We start from the raw sequence: 23,046 nt of genomic DNA, 5'->3' as shown, positions 1-23,046 counted from the left end.
CACTTCATACACTTAGGTATATGAAGTGCTTAGAAGAGAGCTAGCAAGCATTGAATAATAATTAGCCGTTATTAGTAGTATTATTATTACCATTATACACATGTAAAGTACCTAGAAGATGATCAGTGTTAGTTCCCTTTCCTCTTCCCCTGGAATTTGGCTCTGGGCAAATTGCTTGTGTCCCCATCACTTGAGCTACACCCCCAAACAAGCATGGTTAATACTCCACAATACCCTCTGAGTTGTCTGTGGGTACCATCCCCTTTCCTACGCAGATCTCCTTTCCATAGGATCCTGAGCCTAGTTTCCAGTTTTCTACTGACATCTTTTTGGAGGAAGTGAGGCTAGCAGCCTTCTCTCAGGGAAGCCGGATTCCTTTGACTGCCTGAAGGAGGAATCTGTGGATCCAAATGTACCTGGTCCCACAGACATCCCTTGTTGAGGCTAGAGGTCCCCAGAGGGGGGCCCAGGATTGCTATGAGGAGCCATGCCCATCGCCACTCCCCAGCAGGGGGACACTTGCTTCCAATCATCACGCCAGGGACAAGCTGCATGTTCTTGCTCATTCGTCTTATGATCAATGCCCAGTGAGGCAGCTGTGGCCAGAGCTTTTGTCCTTATATAGAACCAACTGGCCAGGAAGGACAGCCAGCACATGAAGCTGACATCAGCCTGACATCTGTCAGCTGTGGACTCATTAGCACCAAGCTCTTGGCCTTTCAGAATAGCTTTCAGAGGAAGTGGAAGACAAATTAGATCAGCACCAGGTAAACAGGTCAAGACGGGGCCTATGGAAAGAAGCACATCAAGAGTTTATACAAAAACCTTTTATTTACTGTTTATATTTTGTCTCCCTATCCCTACCCCCTGATCTGGAACCCAGCCAGCTGCTAAGGCTTCCTGCTGTCTGGTTCTTGAAACTGGGTCCTCGGATGGGGGTTATGGGAGGTGGGAACTTCTTCACCCACTAGTTGTGGAAGTTGAAGGAAGCTTTTCTGCCTGGCTGAAGTGTCAGTAGCTTCCCAGGGGAGCCCCTCAAGTCAGAGGATCCATCCCCCACTGGACAGATACAGGAAAAGATAACATGCATCGCTTGGAGGCCCAGAGGCTCCCCGTCACTCACTGCTTCTAGGCCACGCCAGGCTCCATAGCTGAACCAATCTCTCACCTGGAGATGGAGCCCAGCAGCAAAGGGGTGGGATTTGGGGGCAGGACAGACAATGCTGCGATGCTGGGTCCTAATCAACAAACAGGAAATGGGAAGAGGTTGGCCTGGTTGAACTGAAATGGGAAAGGGGAAGAAGGGTGCAGGAAAACCCAGGGTGGCTTAGTGGCCTGGAGTGGAGCCAGCTGGACACTTTATAAAGAAAGGTTACAGGCCCTTTGGGAGTAAGCACTCCCAGCCCCGCAACCACCCTGAAGAGGGGGAAAGGAGCTCTGTCCTCCCATGGACAAAGGGCTAACGACACAAGCAACACTTTTGGTCTGAGAGTGCCAGGGAAGGGCACCCCCTGGCACCCAAAAGGGCAGCCTGCCTTGCTGGTCACCACAGCCCACTCTGAGTACCGTCACCCCTGCCTGCACCTTTACTGCCCACCACGAGCTCTGCATACCCCATGACCCCCACTGGAGACTGACGCTGCCAGCCAGGTGGGGCAGAAACAAGGACCCTGAGCTCCAGGGCCCCGCCCCGGGTAAGGCCTGTCCGTGGAGATGTCAGGGCTCTTTCCCACAGTCCTGCTGCCGTGAGCCAGACATACTGAACTCTCCTGGGAGGGCACTGGGCCCTCAGGTTCTCAGGAAGAGGAGACCCTGGAGAAGCACTCTCAGGCAGGAAGAAGAGCCTCCGAACGGTATTTGTTCCTCCTTCTTGTCCCAGGTCCTGCTCTCCAGGCTCAGAAGTCCGAGTCTGCGTCCATAAGTTCTGCGTCCATCAGGTTGGTGCGGGAGTGAATGGGCCCCAGCCCCGGCCGTCGGCCCTGCGCCCAGGCCATGGGGGCTGTGGCGCTGGGCTCTGGGCAGAAGGGGTTGGAGACCAGGGTCCAGGCTCCCTGTCGGTAGGATTCCCCAGCTCCCCAGGCACCTGCGGCCACCAGGCACTTCTGCCGGGGCAGCTGGGGCAGTCGAGGGACAGCACTGGAGGCAGGGGCAGGGCCCGGGGCGGGGTGGTGGAGCTCAGGGGGCGACACCAGCGGGCACACCTCCTTCTTCCTCTTCCTCCGCTTCTTCCTCCGGCCCAGGCGCTTCTCCAGCTCTGGGGAGATCTCTGCCTCCACCAGCCACAGGTTGGCTTTTACCTCCGGGGGGACTGACAGTGGGAGAGAGGACGGGAGCCTGGGACGCTAACTCTGTCCACATCATGCCTTCTCTCCTCGGGGCCCTACTCTTTTAGCTCAGGAACCCACACTTTAGATCCTCCAAGGCTTTTCCCTCCCCTCCCCTGCTGGCAGCCCCTGGCACTCCAGTCCCAGGAACCTCCAGCCTCTACGTCCCCCACCTTCCTACAGAAGCTGGAACCCCATACCTGGAGTTGCCACAGGGGTGACAGACACATCCTGGGGCAGTATGGCTCCTCTCCGGGCCACCATCTTGGTGACATGCTGGGCCCAGGCAGAGGACACATCGGCCGAGGGCTCATTGAGGTCAAAGGCCAAACCCGCTGTGGGGATGGAAAGAAAGGATAAGGTACCATGACCGCCCAGGCCCCCACAATGACCGCTCCTCCCTTATTTAGCACCATTCACCATCCCCCAACCCAAGGCTCCCACTCGACTTAGCACAGAAAGCCCGCCCTAGTGAACACAACAATCTCTACCCATCCCCAGTCTGAAGAGACGGGCCTCACGAGAGGCCAGAAATGGAACCTGACTTCCCGTAGCCCAGGGAGAGAACAGTTGGAGAAGACGGTTGAAGGCGAGGGAGATGAGTCCTTTGGAACCAAAGCACCAGCAAGCAAGATCCAGGGGCAGGAACAGAGAGGGGAGAGTGGCCTGGGATGGGGGCAGGGTGGGGACTGGAGGAGAACCAGTGTGTGAGAGAGAGGAGGGAGCCATTCCTCACAGCCTTCCCAACAGTCCATGAGGCCACACCAGCCTAGAAGGAAACTGGGAATGGGGTGGAAGCTCACCCACAGGCCCGTCGTGGGAGACAGTGTGCATGCTGAAGGAGAGCTCCTGGCCTGGGTTCTGCAGCAGCTCGCGCCGCTTGGAGAAGGCCTTGGCGATCATCTTGCTCTTCTTGATCCGTTTAGGCTCATCGTCACTCTGCCCCGTCAACCTGAGGGCAGAAAGGGTGGGGGAAGGGGCATGGAGGGGCAGCTGCTTCCCCTCAAACCTTGCAAAAGACCAGCGGATCCGTTCCATCCAGGAAAGGAGCCTCCAGACGGCCTCAAGGACCCTGAGGGGTAGAGGCCTTCTGTGCCAAAAAGGGGGCCTAGAATGCAGGGCTCCTGCGCTCCGTTCTCAAATCACTCCACTCTTGGAAGACACCGGCAGCTGGCTCAGCCCTTGGCCCATCCTCCCAAGGACAGGAGGCGTCACCAGGGGGCAGTGGTGAGCCGCAGAAAAGGCCGCTTTCGGCGGCTCAGGGCAGGCCCTTAGAAATCACACCTGCTCAGGGCTGTGCTGGGACACGTGAGACCAGACAAAGCCTAACAGACGCCGAGGCTGAGAGGACAAGGCAGCAGGGTCAGGACAGGCTGCTGCTGACCCCACCTGCACCAGGTGCGCCTCCAGATGAGCAGCGTGGCCTTGGTCCAGACCCAGGTGCTCATGGCAATGCCGGTCCCAAACATGGCAAATAGGTTGATCTTCTCCACCAGGAGGCTAGGGCGATTCTTGATCTCACAGTCGGGGATGGGTTTCTTGGTGGGCAGCCCGATGGTCACATTGGCCTGGCACCTGTGGTGAGGGGTAGTACACAGTTGAAGCTTTCTAAGTCTCCTGGGTGGGTGCCCAGACAATCAATCCAAACACTTTAGAAAGAGGGAAGCCCACAGCCCTGATTTGCAATCCTGGGTGATCATTAGAGTCACCTGGGAGCTTTTAAGGACTCCTGATGTCTGGGCCACACCCCAGACAATTAAATCAAATCTCTAGGGGAGGGACATAGGCATCGGTGTGGTGTAAAGCTTCCCACGCTGGAAGCTGGAGCCTTTAAGGAAGAGTCTGAAGCAGTCAGATTTTAATGAGCATTTTAACTGCTATTCTTGGTATCGGTAGGTACTGCACTTCTTTAAGCAGCTGAGATGTGTTACCTTCTCAGATTCATCCTCATTGTAACACAAAAAAGCACAGGCAAAACCAGAAAACATTAATGGGCTGTTAACCTATGGTAGAGAGGTAACTACTTCTGTGCAGGGATTTGCAATAAGCTCTGTAAACAGTCTATGAGAAATAACAAGCAACTTCTGTGGCCAATGCAAGAGTCAGTTGGAGAAGCCAAAACACACGATGGCTTAACAGTTACAAACATACCAGCCAGAGAGCCTTGGGGGTGAAAGGGAAGGGTGGAGCTGGGCAGGGACCCAGAGGGCTGTCTGCCGTGTTTGCAAATTACAGAACAACTATCAGCTTAAGCGCCCAGAGCAAGATGGGCAGTTTCTCTTGTCATCTGAGGCAGGGACCTGGCAGACCCCTGCTGGACAGCAGAGGAGGGTCTCCAGCTCCCACCACTGCTGCCCCCAAGCCTCCAGCCCCCCACTCACAGCACGTAGTCCCGGAAGCTGCGCTCCCACTCAGCCTGGTTGAAGAAGTCGTAGAAGTGGCAGCTGAAGGTAATGAGCACAAAGCCAAAGGCCAGGAAGCCAAAAATGCCTGCGGAGGGACAGGGGTGGGACAGGGCGTCACCAATCCCAGGTATGGAGGCAGCAGTGGGCCTGAAAGACAGCTGAGTCTGGGGTGAATTCGTGCTGGGCTCAGTTTAAGAGCTGTTTTCTCTACAAACGTATGGTTACCAAAGGGGAAAGTGGGGGAGGGATAAATTAGGAGTTTGGGATTAGCAGATAGAAACTACTATATATAAAATACATAAACAACGTGGTCCTACTGTATAGCACAGGCAACTATAATCAATATCCTATGATAGGGGCTTCCCTGGTGGCGCAGTGGTTGAGAATCCACCTGCCAATGCAGGGGACATGGGTTCGATCCCTGGTCTGGGAAGATCCCACACGCTGCAGAGCAACTAAGCCCATGCACCACAAGTACTGAGCCTGCGCTCTGGAGCCTGCAAGTCACAACTACTGAGCCCAAGTGCCACAACTACTGAAGCCTAGAGTCCCTGCTCCACAATAAGAAGCCCACGCACCGCAACGAAGACCCAACGCAGCCAAAAATAAAAAAATAAATTAAATAAATAAGAAATTTTGAAAAAAAGATTACATGAAAACCTAAAAAAAATCCTGTGTTAAACAATAATAGAAAAGAATATGTCTATATTTATATCTGAATCACTTTGCTGTATACCAGAAATTAACACATTATAATTCAAGTATACTCCAATAAAAAAATTTTAAAAAGAACTGTTTTCTCCAAAATAAGACAAGATTTTGGAGGTGCTTAAGGCCACTCTGGGAGGGTCCCAGCAGGAGGGAAGTAGACATGAGGAAGCAGTCTTGACATGAAGTTGAATTCTTGCAACTGAGAAAGGAGCTACCTTCTCTCTTTTTTTTTTTTGCTACCTTCTCTTTTCAGCTGCTACCACCACCACCATCAGCACCAACACACACACACACACACACACACACACACACACACACACACACGGCCTTATCTTGCCTTCCTGGCTGCTAACTTGCCCCACAATGTACTTCAGCCTGCAAGACTCTTCCCCAGAGGGTGTAGCATTGGGATGGCACACTCACCCAGGCGCAGCATGGTCTCGTTGATCTTGCTGGCTGCCTTCTCGCTCAGCAGCCCAGGGTGGTTGCTCTTGATGGAGAACAGGGTCATGACTCCTGAACAGAAGGGAGATGGCAGACATTAGTGGAGGCCAGGCCACTCTCCTGGGAGGAATAGGTGCATGGCGGGGAAGGGCCCCATGGTCCTAGAGTCCCAGGTCTGATGACTTCTGGGCTGATTTAAAGCTTGGGGAACTGGAGACACTGGAGCACAGCTGGTGGCAGATGTGCCATGGTCTGGAAAGACTTGGGCAGGGCACAGACAGTCAGTGGAGACGAAAGATGCCTCAGTCCTGGTCCGGCCTCCCCAAGTAAGGCAGCAGGTCAAAGCTATTATGATGGAAAAGAAGAGACTCCAGGACAGTGCTGTCCAAGAGAAATATAATGTGAGCCACATTCATAATCTCAAATTTCCTAGAAGCCACCTTCAAAAAATAAAGGGACACAAATGAAGCTAACTTCAATATATTTTATAAACAATATATCATTGTTTATGACATTATCATTTCAACATGTAATCCATATAACAAATTGTTAATGAGATAGTTTACTTCTGCATGTGCTGAGTCTTTGAAGTGCAGTGTGTATTTTATACTTATGACACATCTCAGTCTGGATTAGTTTCAACACACGTGGCTAGTGGCTCACACTAGCCACACAGGATCACACAGATACAAAATATGAATCAGAGGCTCAGCCACTGCCAAAGAGAGGGAAACGAGGTGGGCTGAACAGAAGACTGATAGTGCTGGGGGAGGAAACTGAAGTTTACAAAGAACACTCAACGAAAATGAGCTAAGATACGGAGGCTTATTGCGGAGGTGGCAGATTGAGACAGGGAAATGAGGAAACAGAGAATCTGCGCATGTTGTGAAAACTCTGTGTGTGTGTGTGTGTGTGTGTGCGTGCGCACTCGTACTATGAGCAGAAAGGAGAAATGAAGCTCCAAAGACTGAGCATGTATATAAATTCAGGGTGCACGCACGTGATTGAAGGCTCCCAGTTGACCCACGCAGACAGGGTGGTTACTCAGGGTGTTCACCACACAAGGGCATCTGGCCAGGGCTGACCAGGGGCTGGAATCCAGCCCAAGCTCCACTCAACAAGCCATGATCCCTGGCACAAAGCTGGAGTAAGGGGAGCATTTTTCTGACCTGCAAAAAGGTGCTGCCTGCACCAAGTGCCATGGTGCTGAGTCTGCCCGTGGGCACCTTCCCCTTTGCACCAAGGTCCTGCATGAGGCAGCTGAGGTCCCACCTCGAAGGCAGCAGAGCTGGCAGCTCCTGGCTCCTACTTACACAGAGCAGATGCTCAGCACATTTTGCTGCCCGACCAGTCCTGGCCCGGTCTTCACTCACCTCGGATGAGGAAGTAACCTCCCACAATGAGCACCAGGCCGATTGGGGCCAGCACGAAGCCAGCACGGTATCGGTAGTTCTTATAGCCCACAAAACAGATGCCGCTCACAGAGTCCCCATCCACCTAGAGCAGGAAGGGGTGGGGGGACAGAGTCAGTCACTGTCTCCCTCACCCAAGTCCGCCCCACTCAGATCCCCACCCCCTACCAGTCACTATACCTGGGCCACGGCGAGGATTGCCACAGTGAGGACAAAGGGGAGCGACCAGGTGAGGAGGTGGAAGTAGGAGGTCTTGCCCGAGAGAGGCTGGTAGGTGGTCCCCAGGGCTTTGAAGGAGGTGTGCCAGGCATAGGTGAGGACCACAAACCAGACGACGCCGGCCATCAGGGCATAGTACACGATGACGAAGATGATGACGCAGGACAGGGTCTCGTTGGAGCTGCACAGACATGTGGAGCGTCATTTGGGGCAGTCGTTCTGTACTCCCTCTACGAAGTCTCTCCACTCTGTCCCCAGTCCCCTGGCTTCTAAGGTCTGGAGGTTCCCTAGCAGTCAGGGCTCGGAGACCAGGCTCAGGTCAGAAGTGAAGAGGATACAGAAGATGCCCCTTTGAACAGATGCAAACAGTCCAGGCTCTAATGCTGGAGACCTTGGGTGCAACAAGGCAAAGCTGAATCCCACGCTGAACTCTCCGTTTCAAGACCTATCTGCCCCTTTTGTGGAAAACGCACATCAGCCTCTTCCCCTCACCCTCGCCTCTGGGTCCGCAAGACACCTACGTGGGCTCCCCAAGCCTCATGGTGCCATCAGCACGGCAGACGATCTCCCGGCGGGCACCGTCCATGAACTGGGCCAGCCAGCCAATGCTGCCCACGAAGAAACACGCGTTGACGTAGAAGAGAATGACAGCAGGGTAACGATTGGAATTCCGCCAGTCAGCCACAAATGTGGCCTAGAAGAGAGAAGTGGGGCCCATTCTGTGAGGTTAGGGTTATTCTGCTGCCCTTATCTGAACCACTGGACCCCTCTTATCGCCACCCTTCCCCGAGGACCCCTGCCAAGTCCTCCTCCCCCCTCTCCCAGAGCCCAGCCTCTCTCAGTGACAATCGGCTCCCTTCCTACTTTATAGGCTGCCTGAAGGTCCTGGGCCCTGCCGCTGCCCTGACCCTCCACCCACGGGCCTGCCTTCCGCTGACCAGGGTGAAGAGCGTGCAGAGGCCCGTGACGGCCCCGAAGGCCGCGATGTAGCTGTGCATGTCCTGGTGCTCGGCCTCGGTGAAGAGCGGGTTCTGGCACTGGATCCCACAGCCCTCCACGTCCTCATACCAGCTCTTGGGGTTGTCAGTCCGAACCAAGGGAGCCTCACATTGGCCCGAACTGTTGAACTTGATGTTCTGCACCTCATTCTGGCAATGAGAGAAGAGGAGAAAGTGCACAGGGGAGCAGCAGGCTCGGGGGACCTTTGGTTTAATAAGAAGCGCGAAGGTAGCATGGCAGAGAGGTCAAGAGCACAGGCGCTGCAGACAACCTTCCAGCATTTGAAACCTAGCCTTGCCACTCATGACTGCATAGCTTGGGGCAAATTATTTGACCTCTCTGTTAGCTCAGTTTCCTGATCTATAGGATAGCAATACTTACTTCATGGTGTGGTCTAAGGGTTAAATGAATAAATAAATGTAAGATGTTTATAATAGTATTTGGAAGGTAATAAATAATAATAATTAGTATTACTACCATCATCATTATTATTATTAATGTGCTGTCCTTCATCACCCAGAACTAGATCACATCCCCGTCTTGGTGTCTCTTAGCTGTTTTACACGTGCAAGCCTTGACTCCCTAAATACACAATAAACTTCCTGAGCATGGGTTGGTCATTCATGACTCCTGTAACTCCCTATCACCTAACAGAGTGGGTGCTCAAAAATCTTTTCATAAATAGATAATCCTGATAGACTGGCTCAGCTTGGCGAGCTTCAGTTTGGGCCTGTGGCTCACTGACGCCATGGCTGTAGACGTGGGATCTCCCAGAAGAGAAGGCGCTGAACTCCTCTGCCCCTGCTGGGCCCTGTCCTGTTCCTGGTCCTGCCCAGCCCAGACCCTGCCCCACAGAGCACTTACCGGGCAGCCCTCGGGGAAGTGGTCGGGGGTGCAGCGCAGGAAGTCAGGCCAGCCCCGCTCCCTCTCCACAATGGCACAGGGGCCACGGGTGGCCTGGCAGAGGGTGCGGCTGGGCAGTTCCACCCGGTTGTTCTCACACTTTGGCATGTACACAGCACACAGCAGGGGCTGGATCACTGCCCAGCAGCGGGGGGCGTTCCGGAGGCCTGGGGGTAGCGACAGTGTGGACACATTGCAGTGAAGACCCCTCATCACTCTGACCCACAGACAGACATAGCTGCACCACTGTTCCCCGGGCCTAAGGCATCCCTCTTTGCCACGCTGCAGGCCATGACTGCTCAGGACGGTCAGGCACGGCGTTTCTCAGCAGGGCATTTAGGCTTGACCGTTCTTTGTGCTGCAGGAGTGTCCCAGGTACCACAGGACATTTGGCATCCCTAGACCCTGCCCACTAAATGCCAAGAGAACCCCTAAGTCCTGGTGACAGCCAAAATATTCTCCTCACCCCTCCCACTCCAGGGTGGGGATTGGAAGAAGCCTGAAGAGGAACGTCTGGGACGCTGGTGATGTTCTATTTCTTGATCTGGTTCTGGTTTCATGGGTGATTTACTTTGTGAAAATCAAACTGTGCACTTTTCTCTGTGTATATTACAATTCAATCAAAGTTCTTAAGAAACAGCCCCCATTTCCAAATGCCCCACTAACGGAACGTTAGCACCTCTGGCTGAGAACCCCAGGTCAATTTACCTTTTACTTTTTCAGGGACATTGTTAAAACCTTCTACAGCCCACAGGGAAGGAGTGTTGTGGGACCCACCCTCACAGGGCCCGTGCACCAGAACCAGGAGTTGCTTCCCCTTGCCCAGACCCCAGGACCCTTGTTCCTCTTACCAAGCCGAGGTGAGACAGAGAACAGGTTGGAGCTTAAGAAGAGGTAGTCAGGGGAGCCAGGTACTCCAAAGCCAGAGGAGGAAACAGGAAATCAGATGGAGAGAAACAGAGGAGGCTGTGTCCAGTGCACGGGGAGGAAAGGCGTTGTCAGCCAGAAAGAAACAGGTGGAGGTCTCCCAGCACCACTACCCCAGCCCAGGCCTCTACCCTGCTCTCCCTGTGGCTGGGCTCACTCAGCATTCTACCCCCTTCGCCCCTCCTGAATCACCCCGGCTTCAGGAACGCCTATTTCCCAAACAAGAAGTTGTATTAGGAGAAGCTTCTGAGGATGTGAGAGCCAACGTGGGTGACTGCCCAGGCTGGGGGTGGTGTGAGCAGGTAACTGCTCTTTTTGGGAGGAAGGTAATAGAGCAGAGGGATAAGGAGCATGGCCACTGCAATGAGCCTGCCTGGGTCCAATTCGTGGCTCTGTCATTTCCTGGCTGTGTGATCTTAGACAAATTACTTTATCTCTAGCCTCAGTTTCCTCATCTGTGAAATGGAGATAATATTGAATAGACTTACCTTGTGGAACTGTGGTGTAGAGTGAGATAATGCATCAAATGTGCTTACCTGTCATGTACTAAGCACTCAAGAGGTATTAGCTGTTACTATTAGTAATCTGAGGCCTCTGACCATTCACAGCTCTCACTAGACAGAACCTATTCCAAGGGTGCAGAGCAAGTTCCTGTCACTTAAGAAGCAATGTCCTTGGGCAACGGTTCTCAGACCTGACTCAAATCAGAATCACCTGGAGGACCTTTATCACTCTAGATGGAGAACCCAGTCTCAAAGATTTTGGCTGAGAGGGTGTGGGTGGAGGACACAGCAGTGGTTGCCAGGAGCTAGGGTAGGAGAGGGCTCTGCCTACTAAGGGGCAACACGAGGGAACATTTGGGGGTGATGGGACTGTTCTCTATCTTGAATGTAGTGGCTGCATCCAGAACTCTATGCGTTTGTCTAAACTCATAGAACTGTGACAAAAAGGAAAAATGAATTTTACTGGATGCTTATTAAGCAATATATTTTAAATGTGGGGGGGCTCCCTAGAGTAATATGTATTTTAGAGGAGCAACAGGCAGATGCTTAATAAAAATACTGTGGGGACTTCCCTGATGGTCCAGTGGTTAAGAATCCGCCTTCTGGGACTTCCCTGGTGGCACAGTGGTTAAGAATCCGCCTGCCAATACATGGGACACGGGTTCCACCCCTGGTCCTGGAAGATCCCACATGCCGCGGGGCAACTAAGCCCGTGCGCCACAACTACTCAGCCTGCGCTCTAGAGCCTGTGAGCCACAACTACTGAGCCCACGTACCACAACTGCTGAAGCCCACGTGCCTAGAGCCCGTGCTCCACAACAAGAGAAGCCACTGCAATGAGAAGCCCGCATACCACAACAAAGAGTAGCCCCCGCTCGCTGCAACTAGAGAAAGTCCACGTGCAGCAGTGAAGACCCAGCACAGCCAAAAATAAATAAACAAACAAATAAATAAATTTATTAAAAAAAAAAAAGAATCCGCCTTCCAATGCAGAGGACACAGGTTTGATCCCTGGTCAGGGAACTAAGATCCCACATGCCGCGGGGCAACTAAGCCTGATCGCCTCAACTTGAGATCCCGCATGCTGCAACTAAGACCCAACACGGCCAAAAATAAAATAAAATAAATTAATTAAAAAATAAATATTTTAAAAAAATACTGTGGAATATGGGCTGGCCTTAGTGACTTTCTCGACCAATAAAATGTGGTGGAAGTGATGTTCTCAGACTCTCAAGCCTGGCTAATAATAATAAGCCATTTGGCTTTTGCCTGGGTCTCTCTTGGAACACTTGTTCTTGGATCCCAGTTGCCATGAAATAAGACCAACTAACCAGAGGCTGTCCTGCTGGAGAGGCCTGGTGGAGAAACCACATAGAGAGGCCCTGGGGCCAAAAAAAGAAAGAGAAAGAAATGCTGGGTTTTTCAAGTTCCCAGCTTTTCCAGTTATCCCAGTGAAAGCCACAGATATCAGGGAACAAAAACAAGCCATCCCTGCTGAGTGCTGTCCAGACTGCAGATTCATGAGCAAAAGGAATGGTTCTTGTTTTAAGCCACCAAGATTTGAAGTGGTCTGTAATATAGCAATAAATAACCAGAACCCACACACACACTCACACATAAACAATATTGTGTTATTTTTCTGGAATTTGTGATATTTGTGATAATTATCAGCTTTTTAAACGTGTAATTTGTTTTTCTTTTTATCTCATTTTAAATATTGGTTTTTTTTCTTCTTTTTTGTGGTACGCGGGCCTCTCACTGTTGTGGCCTCTCCCGTTGCGGAGCACAGGCTCCGGATGCACAGGCTCTGCGGCCATGGATCATGGGCCCAGCCGCTCTGCGGCATGTGGGATCTTCCCAGACCGGGGCATGAACCCGTGTCCCCTGCATCGGCAGGCAGACTCTCAACCACTGAGCCACCAGAGAAGCCCTAAATATTGTTTTGTACTTTAAAAATAAATTACCCAAGGAAAAAACAGATTATTAAATAAATATTAAAAGACAATTGAGGAGGCATCTAAGGAAAAAATAAGTTGAATCCGTACCCCATTTCTTACATAAAAATAAATTCCAGATGAATCAAAAATAACTACATTATTTTAAGAAATCAGAGTACTAGAAGAAAAAGTGGAAAATGTTGTTTTAAATCTTTGAGTGGAGAATGCATTTTGAAGTATGACACAAAACTCAGAAGTTTTGAAATAAAAGATTTAAAGAAAAGCCTTCAGAAAAATAGATAAATTCAGTAGGGTAAAAAGCAAACATGATCATAAGAAAAGCAACACACTGAGAAAATATATTTCCAATACATATCACAGGTAAAGAATTACTTTCCTTACATGCATAAAGCTCTTCCAAATCAATAAGAAATTCATAATCCTATAGAAAAATGGGCAAAAGACAAACAACAGAAAATACAAATGGCCTTTAAAAACATAAAGAGATGTTCAGTCTCACTCATTAAATGTGAAATAAAACTACGATGACATATAACTTTTTAACCTTTAGAAGGATAAAGATCAAAACATTTGAAAATGCTGTACTGGCAAGAGTCGGGGGGAAACTGGCACTTTTGTATATTTTTAGTAGGACTAAAAATTAGTTAACATTTGTGGAGACTATTTGACATTAGCTGTAAAATGTTATACTAGCAATTCCACTTCACACGTTCACAAAAATTGTATATAAGATTATTCATGGCAGTACTGTTTGTAATAACAAGAGTAGAAATGTCCTTAATATTTAGCCATCAATAGTAGACCCACTAAATAAAATATCACACATCAATATAACAGCACACTATCCAAGGTTGAACTATTTGCAATGGAATGGAACAATCTCCAATATGTCTTGTTTAATGGGTGCAGCTGAGTGGAGAACAGCCTGGAGAGCTGCTACTGGTTATGGGAGGAAAAAAGAATAAGGACACATCTACATCTGTACATATGTTAGATATCAATAAAAGAATACACACAAACCAGTGTTGGTGGTTGCCTGTGGGAAGGGAAATGGGTAGCTGGAAACAGAAGTGGAAGGATTTAACTTTTGCTACTTTCGAATTTTGTACTATGTTCATATACTACCTATTTTATTAAAGTAATTAAGCTTAAAAAATAAATATGCAAGTTACTGGGATGCAGGAAGCTCCCCAGCGAAGAAAAGGGAATGAAACTGGAAACAAGAAGAAAGGGGACATCAGCTTTATCTGTTTTGTTTTCTTTCTTTCTCTTTTTCTGTCTTTTTTTTTGGCGGGGGAGCTGCAAGTCTTAACCACTGGACCGCCAGGGATTTCCCTTGTTTTATTTCTTTAATAAAATATGAAACAAAAAGAAAAAATACAGACACAGGTGTTATATTAGTCTCTGCATTTTTCTATATTTATACACTTTAAAAATAACATTTGCCGGGCTTCCCTGGTGGCGCAGTGGTTGGGAGTCCGCCTGCCGATGCAGGGGACATGGGTTCGTGCCCCGGTCTGGGAGAATCCCACATGCCGCGGAGCGGCTGGTCCCGTGAGCTATGGACGCTGAGCCTGCGCGTCCGGAGCCTGTGCTCCGCAACGGGAGAGGCCGCAACAGTGAGAGGCCCATGTACAGCAAAAAAATAAAAAACAAATACAAATAAAATAAAAATAAAAAAATAACATTTGCCACAATTTAAACTTTAAAAACGAATTTTTTTATGTGTGATTCTGATGATCAGTCAAGTTGAAAATCGTTGTTCCAAGAATGGTTTAGCATTAGAAAATTTCATCAGGACCTCCCTGGTGGCACAGTGGTTAAGAATCCACCTGCCAATTCAGGGTACATGGGTTCGAGCCCTGTTCCAGGAAGATCCCACATGCCACGGAGCAACTAGACCTGTGCATCGCAACTACTGAGCCTGCACTCTAGAGCCTGTGAGCCACAACTACTGAACCCACGTGCCACAACTACTGAAGTCCACGTGCCTAGAGCCCGTGCTCCGCAAGTGAAGCCATCACAATGAGAAGCCCACACACCCCAGTAAAGAGTAGCCTCCACTCACAACTAGAGAAAGCCCGTGCGTAGCAACGAAGACCCAACACAGCCAAAAATAAATAAATGAATAAATAAATTTTTAAAAAAGAGAAAATTTCATCAATGCAATTTACCGTGTTAACAGATAAATGAAGAAAAAAATCATATGATCATCTCAATAGATACAGAAAAAGTAGTTGATAAAATTCAATGTCCATCCATGATAAAAATAATAATTGGCAAATTAGGAATAGAAGAAAATTTCCTTAATCTGATAAAATATTTATAACTACAAGAGACCTACACCAACCATCATATTTAATGGTGAAGGGTAGAAAAGCTTTCTCTTTAGAATGAAGAAAAAGTCAAGGATGAAAGATGCTACTATTTAAAAAAATTTTTTTTTGATGTGGACAATTTTTTTTAAGTCTTTATTGAATTTGTTACAATATTGCTTCTGTTTTATGTTTTTGGTTTTTTGGCCACGAGGCATGTGGGATCTTAGCTCTCCAACCAGGGATTGAACTCACATCCCCTGCACTGGAAGGTGAAGTCTTAACCACTGGACCTCCAAGGAGGTCCCAGTGCTGCTACTATTACCACTTCTTTTTTTTTTTTTTTAATGGCCATATTATTTTATTTTTGGCTGCGTTGGGTCTTCGTTGCTGCGCGTGGGGTTTCTCTAGTTGCAGCGAGCAGGGGCTACTCTTCATTGTGGTACACAGGCTTCTCACTGCGGTGGCTTCTCTTGTTGTGGAGCATGGGCTCTAGGTGCACGGGCTCAGTAGACACCTCCAGGACATTGTTAACTAGAAGTGGTAGGGCTTCCCGGATGGTCCAGTGGGTAAGAATCCACACTCCCAATGCAGGGGGCCTGGGTTCGAGCCCTGGTCAGGGAACTAGATCCCACATGCATGCCACAATTAAGAGATCCTGCGTGCCGCAATTAAGAGATCCTGCGTGCCACAACTAAGACCTGGCGCAGCCTAAATAAATGAACAAATATATTTTTAAAATGTTTAAGAACAACAAAATAGATAAATAAATTGTGATGTGTTCTACAATGGAATACTATTCAGCAATGAAAAATAAGCTGCAACAACATAGATGAATTTTACAAAATAATGTAGAGCAAAAGAAATGACATAAAAGAATACACACAGCATGATTCCACTTGTATAAAGTTCAAAAACATGCAAAACTGAAATACACTGTTTAGGGATTCCAAAACTAGATGGTAAAACTACGGAGGAAAGAGGAAACAATTATCAAAAACATCAGGGCAATGGTTACTTCTAGAAGAGGAGGGAGGGGGATGTGATTGGAAAAAACAAAGAGGGAGCTCCTGGGGGGGCCCCCACCATCACTTGACTCAGGTGTCACTTTATAATTATTTGTTATTTAGTACCTCTGTGTCTTACTCACCTTCTGTATACATGCTACATTTCACAATTTAAAACTTAACAATCTGATGCAAAAATGAAAACTTGGGCCCGTGGGTATTTCTCTGTACTTTTATACTTTCTAAAAAGGTATATTTCTAGAATGATTCTGATCATCAGCCAGGTTTGAGAACAGCTCTAAGGAAATTCTTCCTGATCTACCCCTGCAAACAACCTACCATCACCAACAACAGACCTCCTCTCAGTCTCTCAACTAAGTGTCTGGGAGGCAAATGAGAAACTCCTCCCAGCTTCTCCAGCTCTTTCCCACTGGCTGCCCTCGGCTGGGTGACAGGGCCGCACACCCCTGTGCGCACACACAGCACAGCAGTGGTCAAAGAGGCTACGTGCTGGCTCTCAGGGGCCTGTTTCTCTTGCCAGCCGCAGGTCTCTCTGCTTTCTTGCCCCATTTACCAAACCAACCAGATTTGGCTGAAGGTGGACCATGGCCTGGATAGCATGTTTGTTTGGGCAGCTTGGAATGCCTGAGAGGAGACATTTCAAGCTCTCCTGGGGAAAGATGCTGAGTGCCTGAAGAAGCGCAAGTCGAGAGAGTGGAAAGATATAGGAGAGACAGACCTGAGTTCTATATAAACCTAGAAATTGGCCCAACCTCAGCTGCAAACTTCCTCACTTGATGGCATGCTTCCAAAGGCTCAGCAATCTAGGCTGAGGAAGCTCATAGTGGGTACCTCTCTTCAGCAACTCTTATTCCAGATCTGCTGGGAATCTCCATATAGACATCCAATGAAGGCCTCTAATTCACATGGCCCATACTTTCTTCCTAAACCTCCTCCTTCTCTAGCATTCTCCAGCTTAGCAAAAGGGAATGATACCACCTTCCATCCAAGCCTAAAACCTGGGTCCTCCTGCTCTCTCATCAGCAAGTCCCATTGGTTCTACCTCTGAAACTCTGGGATCTATCCACTTCCTCCAAGCTGTTACTCCAGTCCTGACTGCCATCATCTCTCAGCTGGACTACTTCAACCATCCGCTAAACAAGCAAACAGGCTCCAGGATTTCCCTCCTCCTGTGGCTTCTTCACACAGTACTCAAAGAGATCGGTCTAAAATGCAAACGTGATTACATCTCTCTCTTGCTTAAAAGCCTTCAGTGGCTCCATACTATCTTCTGGAAAACAACCAAATTTCCTAATATGGGGTATGAATCCCTTTATTTTCTAATTCTCTAGGTCTTATCTCATATAATCCTATCCCTCAAATGCTTTGATCCAGCTCTACTGAAATTTTTATACTTCCTTAAAAGTACCAAGCCCTCTCACCTCTACACCTTTGTGCATGCTATACCCTCTTCCTATCCTTCCCACCCAAATCTTCCTTGGCCCCAGTAATCCCTACTTATTTCTCAGGTTGTGGGTTAAATGTCAGTTCCTCTGGGGGTCTTCCTTTGCACCCCAGAGTCCTTTGTGTTCATTCAGCACCCCACCCGGTCACAATACCTCTCAGAGGTGTTGCTAAAGCCTGTTTAATTATCTGTCTTCGGATCCTGTCTGAATTCTTTGTCTTTTTTTTTTTTTTTTTTTGGTATTCTTTGCCTTTATCTGCCCCAGAACCTGATCCAGAATGACATATAGCAAGCACCCGACACCTAACTGAATGAATGAGTGGATAGCTGTGTACTCAGAACTCTGAGACTTTTAAAAAAGTAATGAAGTCTCTACTTTCAGAAGTTTACAGATGAAGACAACCTAAATCATCTTCACCCACAAAAACACCTCCAAGAGCCAGATGACACTGACCACGTCCAAAGCCAAATCAAGACCACCAGCTCAGGACAGGACAAATCACTAGCCAGAACCCCCAGCAGAAGGCTTGTCTGTGATTCTCACACTTGGCTCCAGCTCACTACCCACCCACTGACCCAGCTGGCACCAACTCCTGCTTCTGGCCCTACTTCATATAAAACATCCAGCAGAAAGACCAGACACAGAAAAAGAACACCCAGAACACATATGGGAATGGGACTGAGCTGAGGCAGCTCAGCTCAGCTGAGGCAACATGGCAGCAGAGAAGAGCTCAGAATGAACTAAGGACCAGGGTTCAGTGCCGGCACCCCTGCAGGACCCTGCCCCACCAGAGCCACAGCTAGTGAGGTTCGAACCTACACAGCCAGCGGATGGTTCTGACTCCTCAACTTTCCTGCCAAAACCACTTCTGCCTGCTCAGCAGCTGCTCTCAGGAGTATGGGCTGGAGAGAGGTTCATACCCTTTCTGCCTGATTTGATGGAAACTACAGAAGGGCAGCATCACACATGCACTTAATTTAGGAGAATTCGACCATGGGCCCCTGCAAAATAAATAAATAAAAAGAGAGAGAAAGAATGAACACATATTCTCTCATAGTGTGAGCAACTCAGAACTGGGTGAGGTTCTAGTGCTGAGACTTTTTTTTTTTTTTTAAGGAACATTTATTTATTCATTTTTTGGCTGCGTTGGGTCTTCGTTGCTGCACACAGGGTTTCTCTAGTTGCGGCGAGCAGGGGCTACTCTTCGCTGCAGTGCGCAGGCTTCTCATTTGAGGTGTCTTCTCTTGTGGCGGAGTACGGGCTCTTGGTGCGCAGGCTTCAGTAGTTGTGGCACGCGGGCTCAGCAGTTGTGGTTCACGGGCTCTAGAGCACAGACTCAGTAGTTGTGGGTAGTTGTGGCACATGGGCTTAGTTGCTCCGCGGCATGTGGGATCTTCCCAGACCAGGGCTCGAACCCGTGTCCCGTGCATTGGCAGGTGGATTTCTTTTCTTTCTTTTTTTTTTTTTTGCGGTACGCGGGTCTCTCACTGTTGTGGCCTCTCTCGTTGCGGAGCACAGGCTCCGGATGCGCAGGCTCAGTGGCCATGGCTCACGGGCCTAGCCGCTCCGCAGCATGTGGGATTTTCCCGGACCGGGGCACGAACCCGTGTCCCCTGCATCGGCAGGCAGACTCTCAACCACTGCGCCACCAGGGAAGCCCTGGCAGGTGGATTTCTTAACCACTGCACCACCAGGGAAGTCCTAGTGCTGAGACATTTAGATTTTCCATACAGCTGGCTCCTAAACTCACAGAAACCTTGTTTATACCTTTCTTTTGTGCATTAAAAAAAAATCCTTTCCCTCTTCTGCTCTTTTGCATTTATGTAATTTTAAAAACTAAAATTATATTTTCTATGTATGCACCTTCTTATATACTGTACATTACCATATGTTGCACATTCATACAAACATGTTACCATGAAAGAGTATGTATGCAAAATCACATAGACCTTATGTTGTGGCCATTTATGGATTTTTCAAAGCTACTGTTGATTACACATGGTTTCTGCCTACATGTTGACTTTAGAACCTGATACCCACAAAGGATGTGGCTCCACCATGGGTACCATCCTCCAGGTTCTTCCTCTGGCATCTGTACCAAGCCAGGAATGACATGACTTTGTCCAACATCCGGCAAAGACTCTGAGAACTCTAGTGGCCAACCTGACAATGACAGGCAGCCTACAAACACTCCCCTATCAGGATCCTTACCCGTCCCTGGGGCAGAACTGAGATGTGTGGCATCCAAGGCCTATCAAAAGACTGAGGGCTGCCAGGTCTGCTCCTGCCTTTTGATTTTATTTCCTGTTTCTTCAAGGACAATTTTGGAGTCACCCTAGCTACAAGCAAGGGGTGGCAAGGCCAGTTCCCTCCCCTTCTCTTTAGGTCCCCAGCCCAGAAGAGTGACAGGTGGGGAGCTAATCCACTCCACACTGCTAAAGGACCTGCTTGGGTTCAGTCTGCAGTTTTTCAGGCTGGGTCATAATCCCACCATGAGGTGAGGGTTCTGGGACCTCAGACCACCACGGAAGTATCCAGGGGGCTCTAGACATCCCACACTTAAGTGTCCTTCCTCAGCCCAGACCAGCCTGAGGGTCAAACTTCCAAGAAACCCACAAATGATCGTTAGAAGAGTCTCATTCCTTCACAACCTCAGACAAGGAATCGGGTCCCCATTTTTCAGATGAGGAAACTGAAATCTCCTGTCAAAGCAAGACATGATCACTGGACTTCTGTCTCCCAAAACAATATTTCTGGAACTTCCTGGTTACCTTTTAATTACTCATCACCAAGGGTTTCTTACCCTTCACAAATTTCACTCAGTTCTTTCCCCCCACCCTCTCCCTCAATGCCTAAATCTTCTACCCCCATCTTCCCTTTTTCCTGCCAATTCGATTTCCCAGTTTCTTCTCCAAGGTCTAAACACCTCCTTGAATTCCAGAGGACCCCGCTTCCATAGTGGCACCTACGTGGAGCATCTCCTTTTCTTAAAAAAAAAAAAAAAAGTCCTTTCCTGTGGCTCAGAGCCACCATCCCCCTCGCTCTTGGGCCCCTCATTCCCCCTTTTCCTTTGCTAACCCACCCTGCTCAGGCCTTTGTGATCCGCTTCCTCAACTTCCTCGCCCTCCCGCCTCATCACCGACGGTCCCATCCTGCATACAGCCTGCCCCTAAAGTTTCAGACTCTGTTCTTGCAACTCTCCCGGGCGCTGCTCCCGCCCTCTCAAAAGCTCAGGCTTGAGCCTATTCTTTCCGAGAATCCCCGCATCCCATCACCACAGCCCCCGGCTCCGGCTCCCGCGCGCTTACCCGACCAGAGCACCAGCTTGCCGTGCGCTTCCTCCTGGGATTCCGAGTCCCCGGCCAGCAGAGTGGAGGTGGCCCCGTAGGGCAGCGCCGAGCCCAGGCACACGTTGTAGCGCAGCGGCTCGCAGGGGGCGGCCCGGCCGCAGTGGCTCAGCAGCGGCGGAGGGCCGGTCACGGCCGCGCTCCTTCTCGCGCTCCCGCCCGCGCTCCGTGGCCCAGGCCGGGTCGCGTTCCCGCTCAAGGCCGCCCCCCGGCCCGGGCCCCCCAGCAGCAGCAGCAGCACCAGCCCCAGGAGCAGGAGCGCCGGCCCCCGTGCGAGGCGGGCAGCGGCCATGGCCAAACCCGCCAACTCAGCAGAAGCCCTGGCGCCCCCGCCCGCTCTCCGGAGCCCCCAGGCCACACGCGCAACCCTTGGGGCCTCGGGGGCAGCTCAGGCGACCAGTGCGCCCCGCGAGTCCGGTGCCAGGCCCCCCCGGACGCTCTGCGCGCCGCGGGCCCTAGGCGCCCAACTTCGCAAACTTTGGAACCCGGGGCCCATGTTGGGCGGTGGAGGCTCGGGCCGGGATGCACAACTCTCTACCCCTTCCCCTGGCAATCCTAGTTATCTTCAGCTGCGGGAGCCCCCTGGGCCCCCAATCTCTAGCCCCATTCCTTCTCCCACCATTAAAACCACCTCCCGGCCCCGCGATGGAGGCCAGGCGCGGGCCGGGGGTGCTGGACTAGGTTCCCGGCTCCACCCTCGCGCCAGCCTGCGGCCCAGACGCCCACTTGGCTGCACTGTGCCGCAGCCCCGGGACTCTCCCCGCCAACTACCCGGCTCCTTTGTTGCTCTAGCTCGCTCGGCTCTCTGGAATGCACGGGCCTCGCCGGGCCAAGCCCGGCCCCCCCTCTTCTACGGCTGGGGGAGGGACTGGCCGAGGGAGGGAAGAGGAGGAGCTCGAGCTTCAGCGTCCCGGGCGCCCGGAGAGGCCCGGACCAGGGGCTCTGGTGACCCCGCCACTGTCTCGGGTCAAGAGATGGGTGCAAATCGTGGCCAGTAGTTGCCACAAGACTCAGCGGGCACCTTGATTGGCCTGAGGATCGTTCAGCCCGGTCGCCTGCAGGGAGAGGACTCCTCCGGTTTACGGTGGGAGAGACAGGGGGTGCCTGAAGCCTCTGTTACATCCCGCCTTGCTCCCCAACCCGCCAGGCTTTTCTGCTTTGCGTTAGCTCTTTCAACTTGTCCTAGGGCCCCATGGAGAAGACCGGGGTTTGGGGTTCCCACTCGTCCGAGTCCTTCCAGCTCAGGACCTGTGTGAGAGTATACCTCAAAGAGTCACTCAAGGCAGCTGCCCCCCACTGCTGTTACCTCGGGGAGCAGGTGTCTGGAAACCAAAAGTGCCAACATCAAGCCTTTATTGCTACAAATGTGTGAAGCTCTGAACTGCGGTTGCCAACAGCTGGTCTGGTGTGTCTTTAGTTATGTCCAAAGGAGGCCAGTCCCTCTTTGATGGCCCTTTGCTGCTCAGTCTGGCCAAGGAGGTTTATGTTGCTCTCCTTCCCTACTCTGATGATTTTGCCTTTTCTCACTCCTTTGCTTGTCATGCTTTCAGTCATGGAATTTGATTTCACCCTGCAGCGGTTTCCACCTCTTAGTAACCAGGGGTCCAGCCGGAGAGTGGACTTGGCGTTGAGCAACTTTTCCGTGTTGCTGATGGGGCAGCACACGAGGGTGGCTTTTCCTTCCTTACCACTGCCCCTCCCCCTTCAGCCTAGCCCAAGTGAACTAGTTCTGTTAGGTTTGGCCATTTTAGAGCAAATTAGCTATTGCACTTCAGCTACCATCCTCAAGTGTTACATAAGCCCTAGAGACAGCGGTGGGGGGGGGAGGATTTAATTCAATTTAGCAAGTCTTTTTCTGAAATCCTGGGATGTATGTAGCACTGTGATAGGCATGACATACTTATAGAACTTGAGAACTTGGATTTTTACTGTGGAGTCGAGGCTTGCCCTCAAGAAACAGTAATATACTACGACAAAGCAGCAAAGTCTCCTCCTCTAGGGCAAGGACCTTATTCTATTCTCTGTATCCACAAAGCATCCAGTGCAGTCAGGCATGCAATATTAACCACTCGATAAATAAGCTGCCAAAATGAGGTGTACAGTGAG

At 50.2% G+C, this 23,046-nt stretch overlaps 1 protein-coding gene across 1 annotated transcript; it reads right to left on the bottom strand.

Annotated features, from left to right (window-relative positions):
• Positions 1–812: 812 nt before the first annotated feature.
• On the bottom strand, positions 813–21,773 carry SMO (smoothened, frizzled class receptor). Its single transcript, XM_081244924.1, has 12 exons — positions 20,902–21,773; positions 9,379–9,584; positions 8,454–8,663; positions 8,037–8,209; positions 7,477–7,696; positions 7,258–7,381; positions 5,864–5,956; positions 4,706–4,814; positions 3,714–3,899; positions 3,128–3,276; positions 2,525–2,659; positions 813–2,308 (listed from the first exon to the last, which is right to left on the bottom strand). Exons 1-12 carry the CDS (start codon positions 21,230–21,232, stop codon positions 1,896–1,898), a joined length of 2,349 nt encoding a protein of 782 aa, XP_081101050.1. The 5' UTR covers positions 21,233–21,773; the 3' UTR covers positions 813–1,895.
• Between the last annotated feature and the right edge of the window lie 1,273 nt (positions 21,774–23,046).

The sequence above is a fragment of the Mesoplodon bidens genome (genome assembly GCF_964165515.1).
Source record: "Mesoplodon bidens genome assembly, chromosome: 9".
Taxonomy (NCBI): domain Eukaryota; kingdom Metazoa; phylum Chordata; class Mammalia; order Artiodactyla; family Ziphiidae; genus Mesoplodon; species Mesoplodon bidens.
The sequence above is the reverse complement of the archived record's forward strand: the minus strand, read 5'-3'. Positions and strand labels throughout refer to the sequence as shown.

Coding starts and splice junctions, on each gene's coding strand:
- SMO (XM_081244924.1), bottom strand. CDS start 21,232: ATGGCCGCTGCCCGCCTCGCACGGGGGCCGGCGCTCCTGCTCCTGGGG. Junction 4,815..5,863: donor CGAGACCATGCTGCGCCTGG/GTGAGTGTGCCA, acceptor GTCCCTCCGCAG/GCATTTTTGGCTTCCTGGCC. Junction 3,277..3,713: donor TGGAGGCGCACCTGGTGCAG/GTGGGGTCAGCA, acceptor TTCTGCCCTCAG/GTTGACGGGGCAGAGTGACG.